Genomic DNA, 14,109 nt, shown 5'->3' on the forward strand with positions numbered 1-14,109 from the left:
AAAAAAGTCTCTTGGGCCCTACCCGGTTTGACTCAGTGGATAGAGCGTTGGCCTGTGGACTGAAGGGTCCACGCTTGATTCTGGTCAGGAGCACATGCCTGGGTTGTGGGCTTGATCCCCAGTAGGGGGCGTGCATGAGGCAGCCAATCAATGATTCTCTCTCATTGCTGATGTTACAATCTCTTTCTCTCCCTTCTTTCTGAAATAAATAAAAAAATATTTTTTTAAAATAACAATAAAGTAATAAAAAATGCCTTGGTTTGCCCAGGGCCTTGGGCCACACTGGATGTCTATGCTAACAATGTGGTTGATGGTGGGAGTCTTGGGTCAGGTGACCAGACGTCCCGATTTTTAACAATTTGTCCCGCGTCCTGCGGCGTTTTAAAAATCGGGACTGTCCCGCCAAAAGCGGGATGTCTGGTCACCTCAGTCTTGGGCCATGAGGCAGTCTGACCGCTGGAGGGACTGGAGACTGAGTAACTAGGATAGTGACACAGGTGGCCAGCCAGGCCTATATGGCCAACCGCCAATAAAACCCCGGACAAAGCCCGGGTGAGCTTCCCGGGCTGGCAGCCCTCCATAGGCACTGTCACGCATTGTCAGTGGGAGAATTCAGGGCTGTTCTAGAGACAGTACTGGGAGAGGACAAGTGGCAGGTCTGGCCTGGGCCCCTCTGGGCCCGGCCTGTGGCCTTTTTCCTTTGCTGACTGTGTTCACCATCCTTTCACTGTGAAAAAAACCCACTTCAAGCATAACAGCTTTCCTGAGTTCTGGAAGTCCCTCTAGAAAATCAATGAATTTGAGGGTGGTCTTGGGGGACCCTCAGCCCAGGCAGGGCCCAGGGAGGAGGAGGAGGAGGCGCCTAAGAATGTCTCTTCTACTTCTCTGGGGTTCTGCTTCTCTCTCCGAGGCTCCTTGTCCACCCTCCTTCCTGGTTCCAGTTCCCCTTCCTGATCTCAAGGCTGGCACACCCCGGGGTTCGGCTAATTCCCCTCACGGTACCCTTTAGTGCCATCTCCATCCTCCCGGGGCTGCTTCTCAGCCCAGATGCTCCTCCCTTGACCTCCAGACCCCACATTCAAGTCCATCTCCCTATCTGCCTGACAGGTGGCTCAGTTCCCAAGTCCAAATCTGGCCTCTCCAATCTTCCCTCAGATCTGCCTCTCGCCCCTGCCCCGTCATCCGTGTTTCAGAAAATGGCAGCTCCGCCGAAACCGGTTTGGCTCAGCAGATAGAGCGTCGGCCTGCGGACTGAAAGGTCCTGGGTTCGATTCCGGTCAAGGGCATGTACCTTGGTTGAGGGCACATCCCCAGTAGGGGGTGTGCAAGAGGCAGCTGATCAATGATTCTCTCTCATGGATGTTTCCAACTCTCTATCCCTCTCCCTCTCTGTGAAAAATCAATAAAATATATTAAAAAAAAAAAAAAAAAGAAAAGAAAAGAAAAAAAGAAAAAAGAAAGAAAGAAAATGGCAGCTCCATCCTTGGGGGAGCGGGCCAGAGCAGCTGGGGGCGCCCTGGACTCCTCTCTTCCCTCACCACCCGGCCCACACAGCTGAGGGCTGCGGCCTGCCAGCTATTACCAGCGCCTGCCCACTTTCCACCACTTCCTCGGCTATTACTCTCGTCGGAGCTGCCATTACCTCTCTCCGGGACAAGCATAATAGACTCTTTGCTAGACCTCTCCGCCTCTGACAGTCTGTTCCCTACGCGGCAGCCAGAAGGATCCTGTGAACAGCTAAATCGGTTCCTCCTCTGCTCAGAGCCCCCCTGTGGCTCCTGGCTCACTTAGAGTAAAAGCATTGTCCTCCCCGTGCCCCGCAAGGCCAGGCACAGTTGGCCCCCACTCCCTCTCTGCTCCCACCTTCCGCCTCTCTCCCTCCCCTCCAGCTACAGCTGTCCTTTTGCTGTTTCCCCCACACCCCATGCCCTCTCTCACCCCAGGACCTTTGCACGTGCTTCTCCTTCTGCCTGGAACATCCTCCCCAGACAGCCATCATGCAGGCTCCTTTCTCTTCACTCAGGCCTTAGCTTGCCTGTCACCACCTCCAGGAAGCCCTCCAGGACCACCCTGTCTAAAACAGACCCCCGTCTCATCCCTGTCAGACCTGCTTCAACCTCCGCTTCATGGTTCTTCACAGCACTTACCACTCCGGGTATCAGATTTCCTATTTACTTATTACCTCCCCAACTGGAATGCCAGCTCCCGGAGGGTGTGGCTTTGCCGGAACTGTTCCCCGCAGCACCCCCAGGGCTTAAGGCAGGGCCAGGTTCCACGTAGGTGCTCAGAGGACTTTTGTTGAATGAACGGGTGAGCAAACAAGCGTGGCTGGGCGGGAGGGGCCCCGCCCTCACCTGCAGCCGGCTCAGGATCTGGTGGTAGTGGTACAAGGTGCAGAGGTCCACGTGGGCAGAGAACTCCTCCAGGGCCGCCTTCTCCGCAGGACTGGAGTGGAATTCCTGTTACCTCGGGAAGCAAAACGGATCGTTAGGCCTCTCTCCCCTTCCTCGTGGGAAGGAATTCTTTCCCCAGCAGCCCATACCGACAGTCAGAGAGCTCTGGGCTTTTCAAAATTTTGTTTCTGTTTGGGGGAGGGTGTCCATTTTATTGACCAAGAAACTGAGGTAGCCTGGCATAGGAAAAAAAAAAACAAAAAAAACAGGTGACTGAGAAAGCTGAGAGCTCGAATTCTCACTCTGACGCTGACTCACCAGCATTCACACAATGCTTACTGTGGGCCAGGCACTGCTTGCCCACATGAGATGCCAGGCCAGTGGAATTATAAAACCCCGTTTCTCAGAGGGGGAAAATGAGGCTCAGGAAGTCACCCGCTGAGGACCACAATGTCTAGATACAGAGAGACTGAAAATCCACTGTAGGCCTGTCTGACCCCAGAGCACCCATATTTAACCAATTATGTATGCTTGTCACTTCCCTTCTATGCCGCAGTGCCCTCATTTATAAAACGATGGCGGTAACTCTCTTATTGGGTTGTTCTGATGATTCAATACAGGGAAAATGCTTAGCACAGTGCCACACAGTAAGAGCTCACACAGTGTGATAATAATTATGATGATGCTTTCGTAGGTATAATTATCATTAGACAGTAGTAATAGTAATGATGATGATGATGATTATACACATTTTGCAAAGGGGAAAACCATGCCCCGAGAGTGCTTGTTCAAGCCTCAGAACAAGCTATGGAGTCGAAATCGCTGCTACAATTTGCATCTCAGAGGTCTTCTCCCCCTCCCCCACGTTCCGATTCACTTCCTGCCCACTAGAGACTGCAAGGGGAATAGGGACTACAACTCCCAGGAGGGGCCGGGGCAGCCCTCTGTAGCATGCACGGCCCTGCCGCCGCAAGGCCTGCCGGGAGTCGTAGGCCCCAGGCGCTTGGACCCCGGACGGGCGATACCTGTATCAGGAGGCGGAGCAGCTGCTCCTTGGAGAGTGGGATGAACCGCTCCTGATACTGCTGCGCCCAGTCGCGGGGCTCCGTGGGGTTCCACATCCTGCGGTACTCCCCCATCTTGGCCGCCAGCGAGGACAGGGCCCGGGTGGGCCCCAGGAGCTCGGGCAAGGCTGGCCATCTTCGGACCCAGGATGCCCAGACACCCCGGGTCACATGCAACATGGCCAGCCCCTGCGCCCGGAGCCTAAACAAGGGAAATGGGTAGGGGAGGGGGTCAAAGGACGTCGGGTGGAAAAGCGCCCTCTCCTCCTCCCTGTCTCAATCTCCAGGAGCTATTCCTAACCCCAGGCGGGGCGCAGAGCCCGCCCCCGCTTCTCGCGGGTCCCCTCCCACATTGCTGTTTGACCTGGGTCCCAGGGAAGGGTCAGAGGGCTTAGGTCCTGGGGCGTTTTGAGGGCCTGGACACCCTGTCCTGGTACAACTGGTTTCTACGGGGGTCTAGGCGATGAGGTGGGTCCTGGGAGCTTAGGAGACGCTCGGAAAGGCTGCACTGAGGGTGCAGGGCCGTCCTGCCCCTGCCATGCAAGCCCCCCTCCCTCCCCTCACCTTAGCCAACGCTCGACTGTCATTGAGCCTCCTGCGCATGTGCAGGGAGGCTTTCTGGTCCCCCAAGACTCGGCTTCACCCAGCAGGAGGGCGCATGCGCAGGACGCGGGTCACTGAGCGCGGTCCATTTCCTCCTGCTGGAAGCCGTCTCAACTGCGCACGGGCGACATGCCTGCTTTTCTCCCCGACTGGGCTGGTTGTGGGCGCGCGCATGCGCCGCAGGGATGTCTCCTTGTCCCCGCGCCGCAAAGAGAAGGGGACGCGGCGGGCGCGAGACTCCCGGGAGCGCCGGGGCGGGGTAGGGGCCTCCCCCGCGCCTCCCCCGGCGCGCGCAGCCCTCCAACGGCGGGCGCCCAACGTCCGCCGTGGCCACGCCCCCGCTCGTGTCCGCTACTGAGTGGGAGGGCAAGGGGAGGGGGCGGGGCTTGGGCGCAGCCAATCAGCTGCGGAGGAGCGAAAAAGGCGGGAAAAGGCGGAAGCAAAAGGAGCCTGAGGTGGCGCAGGGGACGGGGCTGGGGAGGGTGGGCGAAAGGATGAGCGGGCCCCCAGGTGACGCAGGCCGGGCCTCAGAGTAGGGGTGACCCTTTGTCAGGCGGTGTCGCCCCCCACCCCCCAAAACCTCACCACCCCCATTTCACGTCCTTAAAGGGAAGACCCTGATTCCAAGAAGGTAACCGAGTGCTGGGGGGCTGGGCCTCCTCAGTTCTAAGCCCAGGTCCCCCAACTTTGAGAAAACGCCCTTTGATGAAGATAGAGCTGGATGCTAGGTGGAGGCCTGTCAATGCCGAGGAAATGACCCCGATTCCTAAGGACACCCTCATATGTTCCCTGTTCTTCCGGGGGTCTCCATTATGGGCGCTGACACCCCACACCTGAGAGGGATCCCCCTGATTCAGGTCTTCCAGTGCCTCAACTCCCTGGAAATGCCACTGTCCTCTCCGGGGGGGGGAACACAGTCCTTCAAAGGGGTGCTGTGCTCCCGTGTCAGTGTCGTGACCCCAATACCCCAGCCCTCTCTCCACCCCTTCTCCCTGCCTGGGATTTCCTCACCTGTGCCCCCCAGGTGTCCCCTCACCCGGTGACCCGACCTCTAGAATTCTCAGGACCCCCTTTACCCTGCACCCCAACTCATGGGATCCTCGGCAAACCTCTCACCCTACACCCCCAGCTCTGGGACCCTCAGCAGCCCTTGCACCCCATTTCCCAACTCCTAAGAACCCTACCAGGCCCTAAACCCCACACAACCCCATTCCGGGGACCCCCAGCTCTCATGCCCCTTCTCCGGGGACCCCCCACCCCAGAAGTTCCTTCACCCCATGCCTCTGACCCTAACCTCCCCCCACCCGTCTTGTCGTGGAGCAGCCGAGCCCCAGGGTGAGCCTGGAGCCCAAGGGAGCCCGCAGAGCAGCCCCACGCCCGCCGCCCCGGGCCCCGGAGGCCCAGCCGCCGCCATGCACATCCCAGAGAGCCTGCAGGACCTGGCGGACAGCAATGCCGTGCAGTTCCTGAAGCGGCCGAAGACGGTCACGAGGATCTTCGCAGGGGTGAGCCCCCGGCCCGGCCCAATGGCCCTGGGTGCAGGAAGCCGGGCTCAGCCCCCAGACAGAGCGCGGGGTGTGGGGACAGAAGGGGCCGGAGGGGGAAGGAGCCAGAGGCAGCTGATAGCAGGGTCACCTGGACAGAGCACCCGCCTGCAGGCCCTTCCTCCTCTCATGGAAGAAACGGCCCTGCAGAGCAGGTGCTGGGAGCCCCATTTAAATATACTTTATTATTATTATTATTATTATTATTATTATTATTATTATTACTATTATTGAATTCGGAGAGGAAGGGAGAGAGGATGGAGCCACAACCCTGGCATGTGCCCTTGACCGGAATTGAACCCAGGATCGTTCAGTCCTCAGGCTGACGCTCTGTTCACTGAGCCAAACTGGCCAGGGCATGAGCCCCATTGTTGAGATAGGAAAACTGAGATCAGAGAAGTTGAATAATTTTTGTTGTTTAGTTTTCTAAAATATATCTTGACTAAAGGGCCCAGTGCACAAATTTGTGCACCTTGAAAGGAACTGTGGGCTGCAAGGCTGCAAGTGAGCACAGGGGCAGGTCTCAGCCATCCTACGTGTCCCCACTGGGCCCCTCCCACCGTGAGCCCAGGTCCCCGTCTGCCAGCAGCCCTGCTCCCACCACTGTGGCTCCCGTGCGCGGACAGCGCTGGCCCTGCTTGCACACACTGGTGAGGCGGAGCAATCGGGGCCGGTGCCAGCAGCGGTACAAGTGGCAGCTGCCGCCCCGATCGCCCCTGAGGAGTAGGGAGAGGTGTGGAAGTCCTCAGGAGTGATCGGGGCGGCAGCTGCCCCGTACACCCCCTGACGATGCTGAGCAAGTAGGACTGAGGTGTGAGCGGGGTCAGTGCCGCAGCAGGTGGGAGTGCTGGGTGGGACTGTGACAACGAGAGTGAAGGATTTTCATATATATATATATATATATATATATATATATATATATATCATTGATTTTTAAAAATATATATTTTATTGAATTTTTACAGAGAGGAAGGGAGAGAGATAGAGAGATAGAAACGTCGATGAGAGAGTAGCACCAGCCAGCTGCCTCTTGCACACCCCCTACTGGGGATGTGCCTGCAACCCAGGTACATGCCCTTGACCGGAATCGAACCTGGAACCTTTCAGTCCGCAGACCGACGCTCTACCACTGAGCCAAACTGGTTTCGGCTATAATTGATTTTTTTACAGAGAGGAAGAGAGAGGGATAAAGAGCTAGAAACATAGGTAAGAGAGAAACGTTGACCAGCTGCCTCTTACACACTCCCCACTGGGGATGTGCCCGCAACCCAGGTACATGGCTTTGATCAGAATCGAACCTGGGACCTTTCAGTCCGCAGGCTGACACTCTATCCACTGAGCCAAACCGGTTTCGGCGGGAGTGAAGGATTTTCAGTAACTACCAGAGGCTCGCCCCAATGACTGTGACCAGTGCCCCGCCTTGGTCTGGCGCACCCCCCCCACCTGCTCCACCATCCTGCTGCAGCCGATGCCCACTATGTTCCACACACAACCCCTGGTGGTCAGTGCACGTCATAGCAACTGGTTGTTCAGTTGTTCCGCCATTCAGTATATTTTCATATTTGGGTTTTATATATATAGATTTCAGAGAGGAAGGGAGAGAGAGAGAGAAATATCAATGATGAGAGAGAATCATGGATCGGCTGCCTCCTGCAGACCCTCCACTGGGGATCGAGCCTACAACCCAGGCATGTGCCCTTGACCAAAACCAAACCTGGGACCCTTCAGTCCGCAGGCAGACACACTATCCACTGAGCCACACCAGCTGGGGTCCATGTGACTATTTCCACTTAAACTAATTAAAATACAATGTCCCGTTCCTCAGTCACAGGGGCCCCATATCAGGTGCCCCACAGGCACAGGGGGTTGGTGGCTGGCTTCCTGGGCAGATGGAGGACATCTCCATCATGGCCACCAGTGCTGGCAACTTACAGTCACACCCAGAGGCGGGGCCCGGACTCAGAAGGGGGTCTGCGAGGTGCCAACACCTGTTTGTCTGTTCGTTCTCCCCGTCAAAGGAGGGACGAGGAGAGCAGCAGTGGCCGGGGCCTCAGGGCCGGAGTGGCACACAGAGGCGGGATGAGAGTCTGTAGCGTAGACCGGAGATACCAGGTGCTGGGCGGGCACTGGGCCGGGCACGGTGCCAGGCAAGGGTTTTACAGGCCTGCGTTTAATCCGCACCCCATTCCCCAAGAGTCGCGACACCTGGGCTCAAATCCACATTCAGCACAAACTCTGCTGTGTGGCCTGGGGCCAGTCACTGTCTCTCTCTGGGCTCCAGGCGGTGCAGCCTCTGTTCCTCTCCTTTGACAGAGCTGGAAACTGAGGCCCAGGGAGATGGCGAGACACGATCGGGGTCATGGGGGCAGGTGAGGGCCCTGGGTCAAACCCAGGCACCTAATCCAGAGTCTCCCCTGGCGACCCCTTCCGGAGCCTGTGGTCAGCAGAGCCCGCAGGCCTGGCTTGGAGTTCCTACTGGGTCCCATGCAGGTCCATGGAGGGTGACGGACGCCCCCATTTGCCCGATGTCATGATCCACAGCACCCCCTTTTATTTTTATTTTTTTTAAATATATTTTATTGGTTTTGGTTTTTTTTACAGAGAGGAAGGGAGAGAGATAGAGTTAGAAACATCGATGAGAGAGAAACATCGATCAGTTGCCTCCTCCACACCCCCTACTGGGGATGTGCCCGCAACCAAGGTACATGCCCTTGACCGGAATTGAACGCGGGACCCTTCAGTCTACAGGCGGATGCTCTATCCACTGAGCCAAACCAGCTAGGGCACACAGCACCCCTTTTATTCTCAAAAGCACCCGGTTTTGTTTGATAACATACCGAGTCCCCCTCTGCCCATACCCTCGTGTGTGAGACGTGGGCCCTCCTATCCCACCCACGGGAAGGACTGCGGTGCAAACGAAGCAAGTTAGCGTCCCTAAACTGATAAACACGGGCCCGGCACGTGGCCAGCTTTTGTCAAATAGCGATTATTATTGGGACAAATTATTACTTATGAGCGAGGAGAGGGATGCGTTTGGGGGGGGGGGGCCGCCTCCTAGGGTGACGGGGACTTGTGTCCACTGCCGCTCTCGGCCAGGGGAAGAGGAAGTTACGAATCCCACCTCCTGGTTCCAGGGCATTGTCACCCCTGGTTGACCCAAGGGGAAACTGAGGCCCACGGAGGTTGAGTGACTTGCCCAAGGACATCACGCAGCTGGTGAAAGGAGCCGCACACTTCAGACTTCAGGAGGAAGGGCGGTGGCGAGGGAGGAGGAGGCCCAGCTGGTGCGGACGGGCGTGGGGACGGGCGTGGGGGAGGGCTGCCAGCCAGAAGATTCGCTCACAGACTTTGCCCGCGGCCTGCATCACCTCCCTCCCGCCCGGCTCCCCTTCGCCCCTGGCTGGCTCCTCGGGAGGGACTCTCCGGGCAGCTGGCGCTTGTCTTGGCCGCCGCCTGCCAGCTGGTGCCTTAACTGATGAATCTCTGCCCCCTCCCCGGGGACCGGCCAGAGAGGGCGCGGAAGGAGGTTTGGCCTCGGGCTTCCGAGGGCTCAGGTCCTTCTGGCCGGGCAGAGCCACCTCCCCGCACCTCCAGTGCCACAGCCCAAGGTTGGGGGGTGGTCAACGCACAGACACCCCTCCCTCCCCCAGCTAGAAATCAGGAGGGCTGGGTCCCCATCCCCGCTCCCCCACTGACTGACCTTGAGAGGACACTTGGTCCCCTCCCTGGGTGAGTCCTCCGCCCCTCACCCTGCACACCCCCTCCTCACAGCACGGAGACAGACCCGGAAACTGAGGCTCCAAGAAGTGAGGGGTTCGCCTGAGGCCACACAGCTGGCAGAGGCGGCCGCGTCTGGCTCTTTGCACGCCACCATAATGGCTTCCATTTATCAGCGGTGCAACAGGGATGGATCGGTGGCGGCTAGCGGGTGGCGCTGGTGTGCGTCTCGGGGAGGTGATGCAGGTAACACGGATCCAGGCTCAAACGATCGATAGGCCTGCTGGTCCTTGACCTGGCTCCGCCCCAGACCATCAGGCAAGATGCCCCCCCCCCTCCAGCTCCCCTTTAAGGACTCGGTTCTCCATCCTGAACCAGATGGAGGCAAACCCCCTGAGCAATGCCGCCGAGCTGGACAAGAAGAGGGACAAAGGATCGCAGAGGAGGAACAGAGGCTATGTTCAGGGGTTCATCGGTTGCCTCCCTGCTCCCCACTCTGAAGGTCACGCACATCTGCTGAGGTCCATTCTGGCGCTCGGTGCTCGGGATGGGAGGGTCCCACGTGGACCTGTCCAGAAGGAGTTCAAATCCAAATGAACTCCCCCTCCTGGCTGGTGTGGCTCAGTGGTCGAATGTCAACCTACGAACCAAGAGGTCACCTGTTCGATTCCCAGGCAGGGCGCATGCCGGGGTTGTGGGCTCCATCTCCAGTAGCGGGTGTGCAGGAGGCAGCCGATCAGTGTTTCTCTCTCCTCATTGACGTTTCTCTCTCTCTCTCCCTCTCCCTTCCTCTCTGAAATCAATGCAAACATTTTTTTTTTTTAATGGGCTCCTCTTACCCCACCCTCCCCTGGCTCTGGTCCCAGCCAGCACTGCCACGCGCATCAATCCCCGTGGCCTGTTTGAGGTCCTAAATATCACTGGGTCCCTCAGAGCCCCAACCTCAGCTCAGCGCTCAGCACCCCTCGCCCGGGCCTCCCCACCAGTCTCCCTGATCTGTTGGCTTCTTGTCTCGCGCCATCCGAGCCATCATGACCCTGCAGATTCGCTCTGGCTCCCAGGTCTGACCCCAGCCATCCTCCGCCCAGAACCTCTCCGTGCCTGTCATTGAGTCCAAGTGAGAAATGGCGCTTTCCCCGGCTCCGATACCAGACCCCTCGGTCTGGCTCTGGCGTTCAGTCTCTCAGCCTGGGCCCTCCCCCTTTCCCAGCCTCCTCACCCCGCATCCTCCTCGTACAGTTTCGCTCCGGTCCCTGAAGGAGCCCCACGCCGCAGCAGCTGGCCTTAGCACACACGGTGCGCCCCGCCTGGCCTGCCCTGCCTCCCCCGTCCGCCTGGAAGACGCCTCGCCCTTTAAGATGCAGTTCAGATCTCACTCCATTTCCTCCTCAAACCAGCCCCACGACTCCAGTTCCGGCTCAGACCTTGAGTCTCTCCCTGACCCCAAGCTCAGTCCCCTCCCAGCCTCCAGTCTCCAGTCTCACCCCCTCCGGCCCACCTTCACGCGGCCCCAAAGGGGTCTTCAGGCTCCCACAGCCGCCCCCGCCCCTCCGCTGCCCAGAGGCCTGCCGTGGCTCCCTGTTGCCCCCCTGGCAATCTCCCCATTTTGAGCCCCTGCCTTTCCCACCTCCCACCTGCATCACTCCTCACAGCCACCGCCTCATCCCCATGCCTTCCTAGATCCATTCCCCCCCACCCCCCGCCCGCCCCATAGTGCACGGGTTCCTTCCATATCCGGTGTGGACCCCCCCCACCCCCCACGCTGCATTGCGATGGCCGGCAGAATAGCTGGGGCGTAAAGTTTTCACTGGGTGGCACTGAGGAACCTCGGCCCTCAGGCGCCTGGCCCAGCCGGAGGCAGTAAGGCAGGGGCTCAAGGCAGACTCAGAAGCCAGACAGCTCGGTCCCAACCCAGCACTGCCTGCTAACTGGGTGGCTCTGGACGCGGGGCCGCTGGAAGTACCCACACCCCGGGGTGGCCGTGAGGACGGCGCAGGCTGGTGCGAGGCTTAACAAACGCCTCGGGTGACGAGCGTGGACGCAGACGGTTGTACCGGAGCGCGCTCCGTTGAAAACAACAACAAACGTTCCTGTGTGTTAGATCCTGGGCGTCTGTTACCTTTCTCTCCATTCTTTCTCTCCATTCGGGGAGTATCTCATACCCGTATTGTAAAAGCTGAATAGGGATTAGCCGAGCGGGGCGGGAGGAGGGAGTCGCAGGAAGAGCTGGAGGCAGAGAATCTTCCCGCTGCCAACACTGAGCTGCCACTGCGTCCCGGGCACTGGGCGAAGCATCTGATGTTGGTGCCTGGGTTTGGTGGCAAGGTCCCCGACCGAAGGGGCAGGGGTGAGGCGGGGTGAACGGGGAGACCACAGACCAGGCTGGGGCTGTGGCGAGGGCCCCGGGGTGGGGGGAGGGGAGAGAGGGGGTAGAGGAGGCCCCAGCTGGGATGGATGGGAAGGTGGTTGAGGGGAAACAGCAGGAACAGGGCTTGGAGGCTCTGAGGACGGGCGGGAGGGAGGGGCCAGAGCTGCCCACGTGGACGGCAGGGTCCGGTCTACAGAAGGGGGGCCCAGGGGCCACCAAAGGGTTGGGGCCCTGGAACCTCTCCCGCCTCCGCAGATCTTCGCCCTCATCGTCTTCTCCTCCCTGCTGACGGACGGCTACCAGAACAAGACGGACTCCTCGCAGCTGCGCTGCGTCCTCAACAGCAACAACGCGGCCTGCAGCTTCGCCGTGGGCGCCGGCCTCCTGGCGCTGCTCAGCTGCCTGGCCTTCCTGGCCCTGGACGCCCACGAGGGCCACATCGCCTGCACCCGCTTCCGCACGGCCTTCCAGCTGCTGGACTTCATCCTGGCCGGTGAGCCGGACCGCTGCCCACTGCCCCCGGGGACCCCAGCACCCGCCCTCCCCGCCCCGCCCCGCCCAGCCGGCCACGTGGAAGCCAGAGCGCTGTCCCGCCCTCCTCACGCCCACTGCGGGTTCCCGCCCTGGGAATTATCACTCTGTCCTTTAGACTCCGCGTCATCTCTTCCGATTCCCCGGCCCCATTCTAGAAACCGCCCTCTGCTCGCCCTTCCTCCTCCTCCTTCTGCTCCTCCTCCTCCTCCCCCCGCTCCCCTCCGGGGCTGGGAGGCCCTCAGTGGGCGCTGGGTCCATGCCCTCCGAGAGAACTTCCTGTTGGGGAGGGAAGTTCCTGTTGGTACCTGCGCTTCCCACACAGGAGCCGCCCGCCACACGTGGTTCCTGAGCACGTGAAGTGGGACCATGGAGCTGAATTTTTAAAAATAGGTTTTCATTGACTTCAGAGACGAGGGGAGAGAGAGCGGGAGAAACATCAATGATGAGAGAGAATCATTGATCGGCTGCCTCCTGCAGGCCTCTTCCTGGGGATCAAGCCCGCCCAAAACCTGGGCATGTGCCCTGCACCTGGGATTGAACTGACACCTCCTGGTTCCTGAGTCGATGCTCAGCCACTGAGCTGCGCCGGCCGGGTAGAGACGAGTTATTTTGACTTTGATTTTAATGGATGGAAATGTAAACAGCGCAGCTCCACTCCAGCCGGAGGGAGAGGCCCTCTCCAGGCCAGCGGCCCTTCCTGAAACAGCTCTCCTCCCCCCGCCCCCGTCTCTCCTGCACCCCCAGTCCTCTGGGCAGGCATCTGGTTCCTGGGTTTCTGCTTCCTGGCCCACCAGTGGCACGACTCGCCACCCAAGCAGTTCCTCCTGGGGAGCAGCAGCGCCAAGGCCTCCATCACCTTCGCGTTCTTCTCTGTCCCCGTCTGGGTGAGGAGGAGCCGTCCCCCGGCACCGGGCCCCCTCTGCCGTGGGGGCGGGAGAGCTAGTCCATCCTCCCGCTCACTCAGCCCCCCCCCACCCCGCCCCCCGGCTTCCGCTCGAACTTCGCTGGCTCCCGGGCAAACCGGAAAGAGGGGGTCCCTTCCTCCTGCCTTAGGCCTTGGGGGGGTGGGGGTGACCCCTGAGCTGGGTGACCAGCGAGCAGTGGGCCCAGCCGCGCCCTGCGCCTCCCCCCAGGCCAGGCCCCAGCCCCGGCCCCTCTTCCTCCCGCCCAGCCCCAGCCGGCCTCCAGCACGCCCCTCTCTGCCCGCAGATATTCCAGGCCTACCTGGCCTTCCAGGACCTCCACAATGACACTCCGGTCCCCTACAAGCGCAGCCGGGACGAGGGGGGCGTGGTGCTGACCACCCTCTCCCCGCCCTCGGCCGCCAGCCCCATCAACACGCCTGCCACTGGCCCCAACTGCGTGACTTACGCCAGCTCCGCCATGTCCCCCTACATGACCACCGCGAAGGTCCCCCGCCTCGCCATGATGCCCGACAACTAAACCCCCCATCGCCTCAGTAAAGAGCTCACCTCCCCGCAGGAGGGCTTCTGAACTCGGCCCTCTGTCCTGCTCCTGTCTGTGCCAACAAGGCCACCTCCGGGGTCACCCCAGGGGTCCCTGCCACCTCGGGGCCCTCCATCTGGGCGCCACCGTGGAAGCTGCACATTAGAGGTGGGGACAGGACAGGGACGAAGCTCCTCCCATTAGCCTCGGGGGGCCCGGGCATGCCGTCTCCCGCTGTGCAGCTGAGGAAGTTCAAGTTCAGAGAGAGCCATGGGAATCAGGGTCGACACTGGGACCAGTCCTGTTGCTGACACCAAAGCCCAAGCTCTTGCACCCACTCAGGGACCAGGGACCCAGCTCCGAGGCTGGGGTCAGGGAGAGGAGACCCTGACCTTCACATATTTGGAGGGTTGTGGGGGAAGAGGAAGGGGTTTTATGCT

At 59.8% G+C, this 14,109-nt stretch overlaps 2 protein-coding genes across 2 annotated transcripts in view; one reads left to right on the forward strand and one right to left on the reverse strand.

The window, feature by feature from the left end:
• Positions 1–4,380, reverse strand: part of TMEM143 (transmembrane protein 143) — a 26,706-nt gene extending 22,326 nt beyond the window's left edge. Inside the window, exons 1-3 of the mRNA XM_084906084.1 lie at positions 4,022–4,380; positions 3,419–3,659; positions 2,355–2,459 (exon numbers count right to left, since the gene is read on the reverse strand). Coding sequence (XP_084762210.1) covers positions 2,355–2,459; positions 3,419–3,659; positions 4,022–4,044 — 369 coding nt within the window. The 5' untranslated portion in view covers positions 4,045–4,380. The remainder of the gene's footprint in view (positions 1–2,354; positions 2,460–3,418; positions 3,660–4,021) is intronic.
• SYNGR4 (synaptogyrin 4) lies at positions 4,190–13,938 on the forward strand (the record flags this gene model as incomplete). Its single annotated transcript, XM_084906200.1, has 5 exons — positions 4,190–4,319; positions 5,384–5,565; positions 11,945–12,182; positions 12,968–13,107; positions 13,433–13,938. 5 exons carry the CDS (start codon positions 4,190–4,192, stop codon positions 13,664–13,666), a joined length of 924 nt encoding a protein of 307 aa, XP_084762326.1. The 3' UTR covers positions 13,667–13,938.
• Between the last annotated feature and the right edge of the window lie 171 nt (positions 13,939–14,109).

This window comes from Pipistrellus hanaki, assembly GCF_964339955.1.
Source record: "Pipistrellus hanaki genome assembly, chromosome: 15".
Taxonomy (NCBI): Eukaryota; Metazoa; Chordata; class Mammalia; order Chiroptera; family Vespertilionidae; genus Pipistrellus; species Pipistrellus hanaki.